Here is a 17,285-nt window from a genome sequence, read left to right as displayed (position 1 = left end):
CCGTTACATGCCGACACTCTCCGTCGATCGACCAAAACTGCTACAGTCGCTGTCAGAATCACCCCCCACACCGACCTGACCGCGTCAGCAGGGCAAACCCACGCCTCCTCCTCCTCCTTCCTCTGTCAGGAACACATCGAAACTCACCAGCAAACGAGAAATCCACCAACCCGATTCATCATTCAATCCCTTCCATCATTGGTATCATTCCCCCATCCCTCCACCAACCCCCCCCCCCATGGACCAGTGGTCCCTGTAATGTCTTCCCCTCTCCCTTTCTCTCCCAACTGTGTCATCGGTAACATTTCTTTGATCTCTATAACACGATGCTCGCGCTCTCTGTGTCCTTCGGGTAGCAGCAGCGACGTACTGGATGTGTCCTTGTCAGTGCAAGTACTGAGACCAACAAGTTGGTGTGCGTGCATTAATTGTGTACCGATTGGATAGTTTCTGAGCTCAAGCCAGTGCTTGATGCAGCAGTTGGACCCACACATTTTGATGTCTTATGCTACTACATATACTCGTTCAAATTATGTTTTAAATGGATTCAAAATTAGTTGATAATAATAAAGAATCATTTATTTTTTTGTTTAATTTGGAATAATTGAGATTACTGCATGGGTGACAATTAGATATGGAGGTGTGATCTGTTCCATGTGTCATCCACAGGGCGTTCCGCATCAGGTTCGCACGAATCATAGAGACGCCAATCAAGCATCTCAAAGCACGATCCTGTCTCTTTCGATGCCTCGCGTTTACTTTTGCTCCACGTCCATCCAACAGTGGGACCCGACGTCGCGACACGTAGGCGGGATGTTATATATATATATATATATCGTAGGATTGACAACCGTATTCGTAACCGTACACCATGGAATCTCTCAAATCACGTGACGTCCGACGTCTCCGAAATAATCATGCGATAGTCGTAATGTCATAGTCAACATAGAATCCTACGTGTCTATTGTATATAATATATATATATATATATATATATAATGTTATATTATACACGTATAAAAATCAATCGAAGTAGATATGGTCAACATGGTTAGACCAACCATGTCAATTAGCATGACGAACATCATTAAATGGAGGCTATTTTTATTTTAAATTTGCTTTTTCATGGAAGTTTTATTTATGAGATAATTTTGGAAAAATCTTTTTTTTAGAGAAATGTTCCTTTTTCATATATTTGAAAGGATAATTTTTATTTATCATAATCGATGAAGTTCCTTCGTGCTATTATTTATAGTCTTTTTAAAATAACATAATTAATATAAATATCTTTATTTGATTATTGTTATGTTATTTATTTAAAAAAAATAATTTTACTTTTAATATTTTGTTGAAGACGTAAAAAATATTATAATTGATAACGTAAACCATATACATAAGGATTGGATAGTATCTTTCATCCACCTACTATTAAATTAATTGTTAAGTTGTAAAAATATATTTATATTTGCTTTTTTTTATCCACATGAATTTTGACTTTTAAAAGCCCCTAAATCTTACTTGGTTATGCCAACCCAAGCAAAAAAAGCAACCTAAATCAATCAATCACATTATGTGTCAATTTAGGTAGCATTTGCTTAAGAAATTAGTAGAATTGATGTATTAATATGAATTTACATGTGTTGTTTTTATAAAATTAAAAAAAGTAAATGTAAAATCATTTTCTATATATATATATATATATATTTATTTATTTATTTATACATGTAAGCAAAAGAAGAGAAGGGGATGAATAAATAGCGAAGGAAGGAGATGTGGAAGGAGCGTGAAGAAAGCGTGAAAGAGAGAGAGGAGCGGCAACAGCAAGACGACAGCCAGCGAGCTCTCGACTTTTACCCGCTTCCTCGAATCCTCCGCTCTCTCTTTCCCTCTCCAAAGCAAGAAAAGAAGACCACGGCGGACGAAACCCATTCTCCAGGGCAAAGTAGGCGGAGAGGAGAAGAGGGGGAGGAGGAGGAGGAGAAGGGATCCGAATTCTTCGTCATTTCTCTGAGATAGAGAGTTCCTCACGGTTTCCCAAACCGATCTCTCTTTCCTTCTCTCGTCCCGGCCTCGGCGCTCAGATCGCTGCTGGCTGAGGTGTTGGACGGGGTAGAGGTCTCGCGTTGCCCTCGTCGGTTTGGTGATCTCAGGCGCGGGTTCGGTTCCCTTCTTTTTTTCTTGGCGTTTGGATTCTGATTGTTCGATCGCGTTCGCCTTGTTGGGGCTTGCAAGACTGGATATTGGAGTGCGCTTCTTGGCTCGGACGGACGGGCTGTTTGTTCCGATCTTTGTGAGAAGCTTTTCGAAACGGTTTCAGGTGAGGGGTGTTCAATAATGGATCTTTAAAGGGCGGTTTCATCTCGTAGAGGAGATTTTATCGACGGGATTCAATAAAAGGTCGAACCTTTAGTAGAATCGAGGCGAAGCCTCTTTCCATCAATTAAAAGCAATTGAACCAATGCAGGTCCTTCGAGTCCTATTTTTGTAACAATTACGTTTCTTTATTTAGTTCTGCAAACTTAGAGTTGTCAGTTATCTCCCTTGTTTTTATTGGTACATATTAGATTTAGAATTCACCCTCGTAAGATGGTTTATACTGTTAAGCTGAAAAGTGGATGCTTTAAAAAAAGGCAACTTGATGTCATCTGGAAAAGATGATTCAGAAAGACAGTTTGATTATAAAGATTTTCTCTTTGGTCTTTATCAGTTGTTGAGATCTCCTTCTTTCGCTGAGTTCTATGCATCTGTGCTGCTGCATTCTGGAATCCCTCGTTCAGGTATATTTATCCTTTCCTTTCTCAATCGTTTGGATTCAGAGAATGTAAATGGGTTCATGGATTAACCTTGTTTCTTGTTCCTTGTTCTAGTGGCTGCTCGTCTCTTTTGAATCTTGAGGTCCTAGCAAAAGGTCTTGTGCCTCGGAAGGAAATGTCAGGTAGTTGGTATACTTGTATAGTTGGCTCTGAAATGAACACTTTGAATTCATTGTTCTTTTTCTTACATCCGAAATGCTACGACCAGCAGTCTACCATGCAGAAGGCCTTGAAGGGTCGTACAGTTACGAGGAGAGAAAAGAAAGGAGATCTGATGTGGAGAACTCTGAGGACGAGAGAAGGAAAACGAGAATCGGATCTCTCAAGAAAAAAGCGTTGAATGCTTCGAGTAGATTTACACACTCTTTGAAGAAACGAGGGAGAAGGAGAGTTGATTTCAGGGTTCCTTCCGTTCCAATCGAGGATGTTAGAGATGCTGAAGAGGAGCAAGCTGTCTCTTCCTTCCGGCAACAACTCATTGCCAAGGACTTGTTGCCTAATAAACATGATGACTATCACACATTGCTTAGGTTAGAATGATTTAAAAATTTTCTGGTCCTTTTAATCCAATACCTCAAGCATCTACTGGGCCAGATTTCATTACTTAAGTCTTATGCTTAGGTTAAGTTGGGGTTTGCTAAACTTTTTTCTTCGATCAGGTTCCTCAAGGCTAGAAAATTTGACTTTGAGAAAGCAACCCACATGTGGGCTGAGATGCTTCAATGGAGAAAAGAATTTGGAACGGACACAATTCTGGAGGTAATGTCATTGTTAAATTTTATGTAGCAATTTAGCATGCACAAAAGTAACATCGAGAATCAGGTGGCCTGATGTGTCTTGAATAATCAAGAAATGGTGGCACTTTAGTTTTTGTCTGAAAGCATGTATGGAAGAAAAATATGTTACTTGAACTTCTTGTGATTGGTGACATATGGGGCTGATTTTGGTTTTAGCACCCCTGGATTGAGAAATTGAACATGCATAAAGAGTAACTAAAAACGGGATGCTCAGTATCTACCTCAATTTATGTATCGTTGAGCACTGTCATAAATCATCAGCGGCCTTGAAGGTTACCCTTGCAGTATTCTGCAATCCATGTAGTCCACATTAATCTATAGTGGTGTACGGCATTTAGCAGTTATCAATGAAGTGCAAATGTCTGTTTCAGCAGTATTCATGGTCATATATCTGAGAATATTATTATTTATATAACCAAATTCATTGTTAAATGATGTTATCTGACATGCCACAGTGCTCTAATTCATTGATTGTAGGACTTTGAATTTGAAGAGCTGGAGGAAGTTCTGCGCTATTATCCCCAAGGATATCATGGAGTTGACAAGGAGGGAAGGCCTGTCTACATTGAGAGACTGGGGAAAGCTGAGCCAAATAAGCTTATGCACGTAACTACAGTAGAGCGCTATTTGAAGTACCATGTACAAGAATTTGAGAGAGCCCTGAATGAGAAATTTCCTGCATGCTCTATTGCTGCCAAAAAACACATTGGTTCCTCCACCACGATATTGGATGTACAAGGCGTGGTATTTTGTTTGTTTCTCTCCTATTTATATTGTATTAACATATTATGATGCACATAGAAACACATTGTATAAAATTTATAATCAACAATTGCTGGATTTTGCCCTGCTATATCCTGGGTTTGATCATTTATTTCAAACTGTCAGTAGCATGTATCGAAGTTTGACATCATGAATACAGGGCTTGAAGAATTTCAGCAAGACAGCAAGGGACCTTTTGCTCAATATGCAGAAAATTGATGGTGATTATTATCCTGAGGTACGTTTAAGATGCTTCTCATGTGGCTGTTAGTGCATGTAGGTGTTCTAACTTCTTATTTGTACAGACACTACATCAAATGTTTGTAGTTAATGCTGGCCATGGTTTTAAGCTTCTCTGGAATACTGTGAAAGGATTTCTTGATCCCAAAACTACTTCAAAGATACATGTAAGATAAAGCGTCCATAGAAGAAATACAGTGATTCTTGGTTTCTTGGTTCTATGGATGATGTCTAGAACTTTTGTGCAGGTTCTTGGAACCAAATATCAGAGTAGACTTCTTGAGGCAATTGACTCAAGGTTTGTGTGTTTATGTCTCTGGCATATAGCATCATGAATCTCCTTTTGCTACTTTGTGACTATTCATTCATCATATTAATAATATGCATATGTATATGCACATTCAGCCAATTGCCAGAATTCCTCGGTGGTTCATGTACATGCTATTATGAGAGAGGATGTCTTAGATCTAACAGAGGACCATGGAATGACCCAGTTATTTTGAAGGTATATATCTCATATCTAATTGGAGAAGTGGTAGTATCCAGTAAATTTTACTCAAACCATGGTCAATGGCTGTCTTTATCAACCTAGTTAGTATTGTCATTTTCACCTGTAGTTTGTACAAGGCATTGACGCAACATCTGCGAGGGAAAACAGACATACATCTGATGGAGAAAAAATAGGCCATTCTTGTGTAAGACTACACTCATCAAAGGCAAGTTTTTAAAATCTTAAACCTGTAGCCCTAGTTGATTTTACAGATAATCTTTTTCTCATATTCAGATTTGCTGTGCTTATTTTAATGGCAGCGAAGGACTAGTCAAACTTCTGCAGCTGAATCAGTTTCTGATGCTGATGATCTTTGTTCTCCTGTAATACCAGTGACTGCTGATAATGCTCGTCTGTCTCCAATTTATAAAGAAGTGAGCTCAAAGCATGCCGATAATCCTGTGATACATTATCTTTGTTCATGTTCAGCGAAGGAGTACATGAATATCATACATCATACTTTAATTTTTCCTTTTTTGCATAGTTTATGTTGAGTATACAAGGTTATGCTTTGACGATGCTCATGATTGTATGGTTCCAAGCACTATCAGCCTAATTTAATTGCATAATAGGGAAAACAGAATCTGCAAGCAGGTGTATCAGAAGATGGTATTATTAATTAATGATGAATAGGCCTATGAAGAAGTCATCTATGCTCAAAGATTGAGACTTTTAACTTCTTCAGATTGCTATATCAATTCCTTATCAATCCATCCAACAATTAGAAACAAAGAGAACAAAGCTCCTCCTTGGAAGATCTGATCAACGGATAATTGAGCTGTTGCAAATACAAGAAAGTGCCTACAATTTTGTCTACCAACTTCCACATCTAAAAGGGAATAAAAGCAAGAAAAAGAAAAAAAAAAGAAAAAAAAATCTGATCTGCATTGAAAGTTTAAAGTCTATGCTTATTATAGGTTTTATATTTCACTGGCTTAAATCAGTCTACCTGTCCTGAACATTGCAGATTTAGGAACTTCATAATTCCTTTAGAATATTGTCTCTTAATGGCTGAGTTCTAATAACAACAATATGACTGTATAGTGCAAATCCCTTACTAAACACACTTTTTGCATCTCATTTTTCGATCGTTGGATTGGCAGGTCAGAGAAGCAGACATTACACCTTATCAGAGCTGTGATGACCATTCTGCAACTGTTGATAAAGTTGTAGATATTGGTAGAAGAGGATCTGGTTTTGCTGTGAAGGCATCCAAAGAATTAAAAGATCTTGACTACACCTCTGCAACTGCTGCCCCACATTCCTTTGGTATTGACTTTTAATCTTCTCTACTGCATTATTCTTTAATTAGTTGTGATGATTTATCCCTGTAAATCCTTCGATTACCCTTTTCGTCAGATGATCACTTAGATTACTGCAAAGATCCTGATAAGTTGTGCCTTTAGAGCTATTTTCTTCTAATCCTCGGGATATGTTCTAGTTGATAATTCAAAAATTCTTGACACTTATGGAGATATTCATCTGAGTTTTCTGTGAAATAGAAGCTAATATTGCAGACATCATTATGGAAATAAGAGTGCTTAAGTTGGAATAATACGATAGTCAATTGGCTAGCCTGTTGCTGGTAATAAACAGAACAATGATGACTTTGATGTGCTCTGTCTCTCAATGGCCTGAATCAAGATTGCAATTATTTGTTTTTCCGAAATGTCAAGAAATCCTTTTGTATTTCTTTGATAGGTTGCAATTTTGTTTTGGTACCCACAATAGATTTCTTATACTTTTGAACTGCATGGTAAATTAAATTGGTGATGTATCGGAGACAACATCTAAAGTTTTGCTACAATAGCTCCTTTTTTGTATGACCTAATAATAGATTTTATCTGATTCCATCAATTCACGTAGTGTTTGGTGGTCATTTATTGTCTCATCTAAATCAATTTCTCATCCTTTAATATCTAAGGCAAATTCTCCTGAAATAAAAGATTTATACAGGCAGTAAGATCTCAATATTTTTTTCCCATTCTTCATAATTCCTGTAGGCTGTAGCTTATGTATTTCTTATTCATAAGCTCAAGGCTAAGTTCACAGGAAAAAAGTGGTTCATCTCTGGATTTTACTAACAGAAGTTTGGGCAAGTTGAAGTTGTAATTGTCCAGGTTCTATCGGCGAGAAAAGAATAGTTTAACCACAACATATCTAGGAAGAGTCCAAGATCTCTCTAAACAGTTCCATTCTGTCATGTTTGCATGGTCTCTCTTGGCATTCAAGCTGCTAAAAGGGAATACAATTCTCTTGTTCTTCTAGTTCTCTCAAACTACAATTTTAAGAGTTTTGTCTCATTAAAGATATAACTTTGCTGCTCCTCTGCCAAGGTTTAGTTATAACTTTATATTAATTGTCCCTTTTGTCAACATAGTCCTGTTTCTTTGTAATAGTTTTATCAGTCAAAATTTGTTTTACCTTGATGGTTTCAGGTAACTCTATTGCTGGTAAGCACAACAACATCAAGGATGATACAGAAGGAAAGTTGGACTCTTTTGCAAGAACATTGGTTGCATTTCTCATAAAAATGCTGTCCTTCTTTCGTATCTTATGGTCTAGACAGGATAGGAGGTTGAATGTTCATCTATCAAATGCCTTGGACTTGGCATGCAATAAAAATTCAACTACGGAAGCTCTCAAGGAAGATTGTGTCACTTCTTGCATGGAACGTCTTCAAAAGCTTGAGCTGATGTTAAATGAGCTCAGCAACAAGCCTGCAGAGATTCCTCGAGAAAAAGAGCACATGATCCTTGATTCAATGGACAGGATAAAGTGTGTCGAGTTTGATATTCACAAGACAAATAAAGTAAGTCTTTTATCTCATGTGAGATGACCACATATAATCTATAGTGATTCAGTCAGATATATTTTGGTTACACACATCAGTCTAAGCATTTTTGAATGATGGCTTTAATTTTATGGATTTGTTGATTCATGAAGTCACTAGGTACTCCCAGTGCTCTAGATCACGTACAAGCGCAAGTTGAAAGCTCACATCGAATCCATGGTGATGCTTGATATTATGTCATATCACATGAGAACTTTGATCTATTAAATGACTACTGGGTTCATTAGCTGATTTGTCACCCTTGTCGCCTATTTTTGACGTTTTTCTCTATTGTCTTCTCGTAATCTGTCTTGTTGTTTCTTTTTAATGCACATACACTATCTTAATCTCAGAGATATATGAGCTATAAAGCTGCTAACTGACTCGATCAAGTTCTCATCGGTCCAGGCTCAGATCACTGACTTTTGTACCATCTGATAAAACTGTGTTTTCCTTACGCATGTTTTCCTTGTCAATCTTGATTTGTTATGTTATATCCTTGTCACTTTCTTTAATCACATTTTCTTCATTCAGGTCCTGCAAGCAACTTTGATGAAGCAAATGGAGATTGAAGCAACATTAGAAGCTTTAAAAGACTCCGATATTAAGGTAAATTGTTTTCTAGGAAATAACTTGTGTATCTTGTGCTAAAAAAGATATTTAAGCAGTTTGGCAAACTTACTGGACATTTTCACAAATTGCTGAATCTTGTTTTCTCCATGTATATTCACAGTACTATAAACATTACTCTGTGGTTCACCTTTGCCTTTTGCCGGTACAGGAATGATTCTTGTATTTATTGCAACAAGATATCTACATGTATCATTTTGGTCATTCAAATTTCTTTAGATTAAAATTTGAAGTTACCTGTGAACTTACAGTTCCGATCTCGTCTCTTTGGTAGGAAACCAATCACTATAAGTTTGGCTTTATGAATCTTTGCCGAAGAAATTTTGTTGATTCCTGAAGTGGAGGTAGCTGTACATGGATGAGATATCTATAAATTTGCAGTGAAGAACGCTTCCTACCATATTTCATGTTCCATTTTCTTTTACTTGGACTGATGCAAGAAAGCTGCATACAAAATTTTACGAGTAGATTGTTTGCAGCATGAGATCAGAGGCAAGAGGGAGCGGAAAGGGGGAAAAGTTAAAAAAAAAAGAACGATCCCTCGTTTATTCTTTTACTACCATTATTGAGTTCCAAAAGTTGTGCGCCTTATTTCGGTACTCGGGGATGGGAATGGTGCAGATACTGGCACAGATCCTGGCATCCTCACATCACCCTTTCTTCGTCTAGTGACTTTGAAAGTAACATATATGATTTTTGCTCTTTAAAGTTAGCTTTTGGATGTAGCACAAGTAGACACCGCCATCCGACAAGCTGTGTTGATATCTGTATAGGAGGAATAACCTTCTTGCTTCATGTGACATGTAACAGTGTTTCCTACACATTGTGTGTCATGATACAGATTCAATCTTCCATGAGTGCATTTGAACCAAAGTCTGTTGATGAGGTTCAAGCAAGTCTTCTCTTTTTGTAAGCTCAGTGTCATATGCTCAAGCCATGAAGATCTCTTGTTGATCCAAATCAGTTTGTCTTGTAGTGGGTGCCAATGCAATCCATGATTTGGGTTTTTTGAGCAACTTAAATGGACAAGAGTGTCCAATAAAAAAATACATGTATTTTTTACAATGGATAGAAATACATGTAAATTCTACTATACCTGAATGTGTGTTGGAACTACAATTCAACTGAAAACCTAAACTCTTTTTTGTTTTCCAATACACTTTTTAAGTTTAAGGAAGTCAAGTGTATATAGTAACACCTCAGGATTCCAAAACCTAAGCCTTTTTTTCCTCTTTACTAGTTTTGGTCATTTGAGTCTTCAAAATACTAAAATCCTATTATATTTGTTCCCTCGTTTCTTTGACATATTTGCTCCATTTTGAAAAATAATATTATTATAATATTATCATATGTTTTATATTTATAATATAATATAATATATAATTAATTATTTTTTAAAAATTTATTACGTTTATGATCTAATCAATTGACCTATCGGTCCAACCAATGAGTATAATCGATGCTTGCTCCGGTAATTATGATCATCAAGCTTAAAAGGAGAGGAAAAGATAATGAAGCTTGCTATTGATAATTCCCTGCCATTGGTAACTCGTAATATATATATATATATATATATATATGGTGTATATATTTTTATATTGACTCCACCAATATAATTGATAGGTTAGACCCCATAAGGTTGACTTTCATCTTGATCTTATTTGACTTGACAATAGATTAGAGATTTTAGGAGATATAAATTGACTGGTAAACCCAATACGAGTTATAGAAAATAATATTTAGAAGAGGTTGTAAACTCATACATTATACTACACATTAATACGATAGTAAATATTTTTTATATCGATTCCATCAATATATTTAATAATTTAGATCGATTAGGGATCATGTTAAGTTTGACCGTCGATTGAACTAAATATGTGCTCGATTTAACTAAATATTTAACTTGATAAAAATTAGAAAATTAGGTGATAGTAATAAGGTGGAGCATTCTAACATCTCAAACATTTAAGCTTATATTTGACCAAATGATTTATTCTATGTAATTTAGAAGGAAGAAAGATTGAAATGGAAGAAAGAAAATATTATATATATATATATATATATATATATATATATATATAAAACCATATTAATCCATCTCTTTTAGCTAACCATATCTGCTTTTAGCTAACGGAATTAACCTCTCAAATTAATCCATCTCTTTTAGCTAACCATATCTGCTAAAGATTGAAATGGAAGAAAGAAAATATTATATATATATATATATATATATATATATATGTGGATGGAGATTATGTTAACAAATATAATCCTCTCTTTAATGGAAACTCGCACTTTAAAGATTTCCCCATCACGTCTCACACCCCCTCTCCTTTCCGAAAGAAACGGCGATGCAACCCAGAAGAAAGAAGCAAACACAACACCAGCAGAGTGTAACGCATAGGAACCATTGGAGAGATCGGCGAGGCGACGAGATTTATTGCCGCGAACGAAGGATTCCTCCTCCTCTTCTTCTTCTCTCGATCTCCCGTCACTGTTTCCTTCTCTAAAGGGTCACCCTTTAGGACTCGAGCGAGGGGGGCGTCAACAGGGCGTTGCTAGCTATGGATTACTTGATCTACCAATCCGTTCGGGGTTTGTTTCTCTCGAACTCTGCGTCTCTTGAGCTTTCCCGATCCAAAAATCCCTTTTTTGTTCGAAAAATTATTTAATTAATTTTTAATTAATTAAAATTATATATAAAATTAAAATAAGTATCACATAAGTAATTAGACATCATATTGTAATTGATTATATTTCGTATGTTATTCTACAGGATTTTTTATTATATTTAATATAATTAATCAGGATAAAATATCAGATTATTTTCATAATTTACCTACAGGGATTATGAATTAAATATAATTTGATAGTTTTATCATAAAAACTATATGAATCTATTTGAATTAAGAATTTAGCCCACAAGCAATTTTTATGTCATGAGATTCATATTTTTGGTATGTTTCACATTGGTAAAACATGTAATTTAGTCTCTTAAGCTTCAAATTTTGACATAAGCATGTTTGATTTTATACAGTTTCTCAAACTGTTAATTTCTCTGATATTCGATGTGATATTCCCGAACTTAATGGTGATAACTATAAGATATGGAAGGAGAGGGTTCTCCTCCATTTATGGTGGATGCATATCGATTATGCTATAAGAAAAGACGAACCACCTATAGTCACTAATACCAGCACTACAACTGAGATCACGTTATATGAGCGATGGGAGCGATTCAATCGGCTCAGCGTGATGTTTATTAAAACTAAGATGACTGCTGGCATACATGGTTCTGTTGATCAGCATGAAAATGTCCGAGACTTGCTAAAAGCTATTGATGAATAATTCGTTACTTCGGATAAGGCACTAGCAAGTACCCTTATTATGAAATTTTCATCTCTTAGACTCTCCAACATAAAGGGTGTGCGTGAGCACATAATGCAAATGCGAGATATTGCGGTTTAACTTAAACTTGAGGTTAATATGTCAGAATCCTTCCTGGTGCACTATATTCTGAACACCCTTCCACCTCAATATAGTCCTTTTAAAATTTCATACAATACAAATAAAGACAAATGGTCAATCAATGAATTAATGACCATGTGTGTTCAAGAAGAAGAGAGGCTAATGATGGAATTGGGTGAGAGTGCATTGGTAGTAACCATTCGAGGGAAAAAAACAAAACTGACAAACATCGAGCCAATCAGAAAGCTCATCAGCAGGGAAAAGGTAAAATACCACCCCAAGCTGATATCAAGAAAGATGCAAGGTGTTTCTTTTGTAAAAGAAAGGAACACATGAAGAAGGAATGCACGAAATTCCAACAGTGTCTTGAAAAGAAAAGTAAACCAACCTCATATGTATGTTATGAATCTAATATGATCAATGTTAATATTAACACCTCGTGGATTGACTCTGGATCAACAATCCATATTGCAAACTCTTTGCAGAGTATGCAAAACCTAAGGAAGCCAGTGGGAAGTGAGCAAAGCATCTTATCAGGAAATAAGATGAGCTCACATGTGAAAGCAATTGGAACATGTACCAAGTTTCTCACGAAACTTAATTTATGTTTCCATTCTCGTACCATTTGGGTATTCCTTTAATTTTAAAGACACATCATTTTCATTTGGGTATTCCTTTAATTTTAAAGACACATCATTTCGTTTATTACATAAATCTGATTATATTGGGAATAATATTTTGTCTGATGATTTTTATCATATTTTATTACAAAATGATAATACTCAAAGTTCAATGCATGTTCATGTTCATGTTCATGTTCATGTTCATGGCAATAGCTTCCACCTTCCACGAGACGAGCTCCCATCCCTGCGCAACTGATCACAGAAGCATCAGAAAAAGACACTACAAACCATTGAGCTCATCAAACAGATAACCCACTGTCGATCGACGGCAAGAAACTTCTTCTTCTCGATCTCTCGGTTCCCGAAATCTAAAAGCCCACACCACAAACCTGAAACCCAGCTGAAACGGGAGAGAAAGGAAGCGCAGAACACATCAATTCCGACCCCAAGCAAAGAAAGCTATCAACAAGAAACGGAAATGGCACTCGTAGAGATCCGGAAAGGAACCAACTTTCGAGAAGGCCGAATCCAAAGACGGGATTTTTCGAACAAAAAAGGGATTTTTGGATCGGGAAAGCTCAAGAGATGCAGAGTTCGAGCGAAACAAACCCCGAACGGATTGGTAGATCAAGTAATCCACAGCTGGCAACACCCTGTTGACGCCCCCCTCGCTCGAGTCCTAAAGGGCGGCCCTTTAGAGAAGGAAACAGTGACGGGAGATCGAGAGAAGAAGAAGAGGAGGAGGAATCCTTCGTTCGCGGCAATAAATCTCGTCGCCTCGCCGATCTCTCCAATGGTTCCTATGCGTTACACTCTGCTGGTGTTGTGTTTGCTTCTTTCTTCTGGGTTGCATCGCCGTTTCTTTCGGAAAGGAGAGGGGGAGTGAGACGTGATGGGGAAATCAGAGCCGTCGGATGGTGGTTGAGAGATTGGGAAGGGATTTAAAGTGCGAGTTTCCATTAAAGAGAGGATTAGATTTGTTAACATAATCTCCATCCACATATATATATATATATATATATATATGTATATTATATTTTCTTTCTTCCATTTCAATCTTTAGCAGATATGGTTAGCACAAAGAGATGGATTAATTTGAGAGGTTAATTCCGATAATCCTTCTAAATTACATAGAATAAATCATTTTGTCAAATATAAGCTTAAATGTTTGAGATGTTAGAATGCTCCACTTTATTACTATCACCTAATTTCCTAATTTTTATTAAGCTAAATATTTAGTTAAATCGAGCACATATTTAGTTCAATCGACGGTCAAACTTAACATGATCCCTAATCGATCTAAATTATTAAATATATTGGTTGAATCGATATAAAAAAATATTTACTATCGTGTTAAAGTGTAGTATAATGTATGAATTTACGATCTCATCTAAATATTATTTTCTATAACTCCTTCAAAACGATCTATTGGGTTTACCAATCAATTCATATCTCCTAAAATCTCTAATCTATTGTCAAGTCAAATAAAGTCAAGATGAAAGTCAACCTTATGGGGTCTAACCCATCAATTATATTATATTGGTGGAGTCAATATAAAAATACATACGCCATAATTTCATGTGTTGGATACTTTTATTATCTCATCCTAAAGCTCAACCTAAATTAGTATAACCCAACCTCTATCTAATTTTATATATAGTATTATCTCTAGGATACTTATCCTAACTTTGTGGAGTATATATTCCATCTAACTCAGGCTGGTATGATTACTGGTCATTTCAGATAAAAGTCTTTGACATATAGAGAGTCATTGAAATTGCTACAACAAAATTTTAGAGTGTTTAATGCTGAGCTAGACAGATTCTTTGAATCTGAAGTCAACCTTGGTCAGACCCATGATGGGAGGATGGAATGCAGCAGGATGGGTCAAAGTTTCCTCAGTCCAATGCACACAAGTTTTTGGTAGAAATTAAGGTGGCTTTCCCATGACAAACACCAATCCATCTCCTCCCATGTATGTGAGTCAATTAAGGATCTCCAAGTGTTCCAATGACCAGTTTGAGTAGGACTCAGGGATGCCAGGCTTCACATACTCCTAAACCTAATTGCCATCTCCAGTTTCTGCAAATTTGTCATATAGTGATCTGGTGAGCTCCTAGCTCCTCGATGGTATTGGTTTTGCTTAGGATTTGGAACCAATTAGAGGGTTGACATTACTAGTTGTGAGACTCAGGTGAACCTTTTATGGAGCACCACATTACAGTGTGCATTGCGCACCACAGCTAACCTCATACTGATGAGGGTTGATGTTACTTTAGGATTGTTAAAAGATGCAACCTGGCTTGTAATCCTGAAAATTTTGCTCTTTGCAATGTTTATTAGGCTTACACCAAATAGGAATGAAAGTAGATTATTTGTTTTTTTCTTACTGCCGTCATGCTGTCTCTTATGTTGCTTTCGGTGACAAAATTCAGCTAAGCCCAGGGGATTCTGTGATGGATGTCAGACAGTTCCTTCTTAGATGCTATTGATAATTCCTTGCCACTGGTAACTCGTAATATATATATATATATATATATATATATATATATATATATATATATATATATATAATCATTCATACGTCATCTCATATATATACCATGAAAAACTCTTGTATCTCATATTTTATTCTTTATGTCTCTCTTTCCTCATAACTTCAAAATATATAGTGTTTTTATAATGTAACTAAGTCTCGAATGTACTTAAATTTTTTATTCTCCAAATAAACTTGTTCGGATATTTATTAAGCAACTAAAACCTAATCAGTAAGAGCTTTCCATATTTGAATTTCTTATCCTCCAAGTAAGCTCATGTTTCAAGTAATCTAAATCCGAGACGAGAACTCTAAAAATACTTGCCAATCATGACACTTTCGGATTCATGCATTTCACATTTATGTGTTTTATTCCACCCAAATAAAAGTCAAGAGAATCTCTAATTATGTGCTGGAGATTTCTTTTTTTGTATCTCATATACAACAAAAGTTGGAATAAAGGACAAAATATCGAAACATGATGAGTTAGAGATGAGTCTTAGTTCTTGGTTACCATCATCTATGAAGTTATAGGAATGGTTTGCTGCAACTCCTTGCCTTCTTTATTGGAGATTGCAGATGCCACACTTCTCCTTCACAGTGATGACACAGTATTGTTATGTCTTCTGCCAATGGATGTTCTCTGGGAGTAGACTGCAGCAGGTAGGAGAAGACCTCCAAGCTTCTGCTGCTGCCTGCCTGATTGACATCAAAGGAGAAAGTATCGAAGAGCTCATTTTGACTTCCATTTTGTGAGTCAAGAAGGTGGCATGTGCTACCAAAACCACATCTTTTGGGAAACTTAGGGTGCAGAAACTGGAGATGGCAATTAGGTTTAGGAGTATGTGAAGCCTGGCATCCCTGAGTCCTACTCAAACTGGTCATTGGAACACTTGGAGATCCTTAATTGACTCACTTACATGGGAGGAGATGGATTGGTGTTTGTCATGGGAAAGCCACCTTAATCTCTACCAAAAACTTGTGTGCATTGGACTGAGGACACTTTGACCCACCCTGCTGCATTCCATCCTCCCATCATGGGTCTGACCAAGGTTGACTTCAGATTCAAAGAATCTGTCTAGCCCAGCATTAAACACTCTAAAATTTTGTTGTAGCAATTTCAATGACTCTCTATATGTCAAAGATTTTTATTTGAAATGACCAGTAATCATACCAGCCTGAGTTAGATGGAATACATACTCCACAAAGTTAGGATAAGTATCCTAGAGATAATACTATATATATAATTAGATAGAGATTGGGTTATACTAATTTAGGTTGAGCTTTAGGATGAGATAATAAAAAGTATCCAACATATGAAATTATAGTGTATATATTTTTATATTGACTCCACCAATAATATAATTGATGGGTTAGATCCCCCATAAGATTGACTTTCATCTTGACCTTATTTGACTTGACAATAGATTAGAGATTTTAGGAGATATGAATTGTTCGATAAACCCAATAGAATAGATCATTTTGAAGGAGTTATAAGAAATAATATTTAGATGAGGTCGTAAACTCATACATTATACTATACAATAACACGATAGTAAATTTTTTTTATTTTTTATTTATATCGATTCCACCAATATATTTAATAATTTAGATCGATTAGGGATCTTTGACCGTCGATTGAACTAAATATGTGCTCGATTTAACTAAGAGGGGGGGGGGGGGTGAATTAGTGCAGCGGAAATCTTTCGACGATAAAAACTAAAGCTGCGTTCGTTTGATAAAAACGATTTCGATGTAAAAGCTGATTCTAAGATTACTTTAACTTAAGATTAAGCGAGATGATGTTAAAGTCAATCTATGAAGGCAGTTTGCAGTTTATGATGAAAATCAGAATGCAAGCGCAAACTGAAATGCGACGTTCGTACGATAAAACCGGTTTACGTCTAAATGCCAATTTTGAAGATACTGAACTTTGAGATACGTTTTATAAATGCGCAGAAGGCAGTTTGCAGTTATGATTGAAATCAAAACATAAACATAAACTGAAATGTAATGATCGTACGAAAAAG

General features: G+C 36.1%; 1 protein-coding gene across 3 annotated transcripts; it reads left to right on the top strand.

Moving 5' to 3' along the window:
- Nucleotides 1–1,776: 1,776 nt before the first annotated feature.
- Nucleotides 1,777–9,718, top strand: LOC135619816 (phosphatidylinositol/phosphatidylcholine transfer protein SFH13-like). 3 transcript variants are annotated; one of them, XM_065122177.1, is made up of 16 exons: nucleotides 1,777–2,317; nucleotides 2,708–2,777; nucleotides 2,868–2,935; nucleotides 3,037–3,343; nucleotides 3,473–3,572; nucleotides 4,088–4,354; nucleotides 4,533–4,610; nucleotides 4,678–4,779; nucleotides 4,861–4,910; nucleotides 5,018–5,117; nucleotides 5,230–5,328; nucleotides 5,423–5,536; nucleotides 6,266–6,431; nucleotides 7,601–7,974; nucleotides 8,530–8,604; nucleotides 8,900–9,718. In XM_065122177.1, exons 3-16 carry the CDS (start codon nucleotides 2,929–2,931, stop codon nucleotides 8,960–8,962), a joined length of 1,902 nt encoding a protein of 633 aa, XP_064978249.1. In that variant the 5' UTR covers nucleotides 1,777–2,317; nucleotides 2,708–2,777; nucleotides 2,868–2,928; the 3' UTR covers nucleotides 8,963–9,718. The 3 variants fall into 3 exon arrangements, with proteins under 3 accessions (XP_064978249.1, XP_064978248.1, XP_064978247.1); XM_065122176.1 differs by having other exon boundaries at nucleotides 3,025–3,343; XM_065122175.1 differs by having other exon boundaries at nucleotides 3,022–3,343.
- The last annotated feature ends 7,567 nt before the right edge of the window (nucleotides 9,719–17,285 follow it).

Source organism: Musa acuminata, chromosome BXJ2-8 (assembly GCF_036884655.1).
Source record: "Musa acuminata AAA Group cultivar baxijiao chromosome BXJ2-8, Cavendish_Baxijiao_AAA, whole genome shotgun sequence".
NCBI lineage: Eukaryota > Viridiplantae > Streptophyta > Magnoliopsida > Zingiberales > Musaceae > Musa > Musa acuminata.
This window is presented reverse-complemented; position numbering and strand designations above follow the sequence as displayed.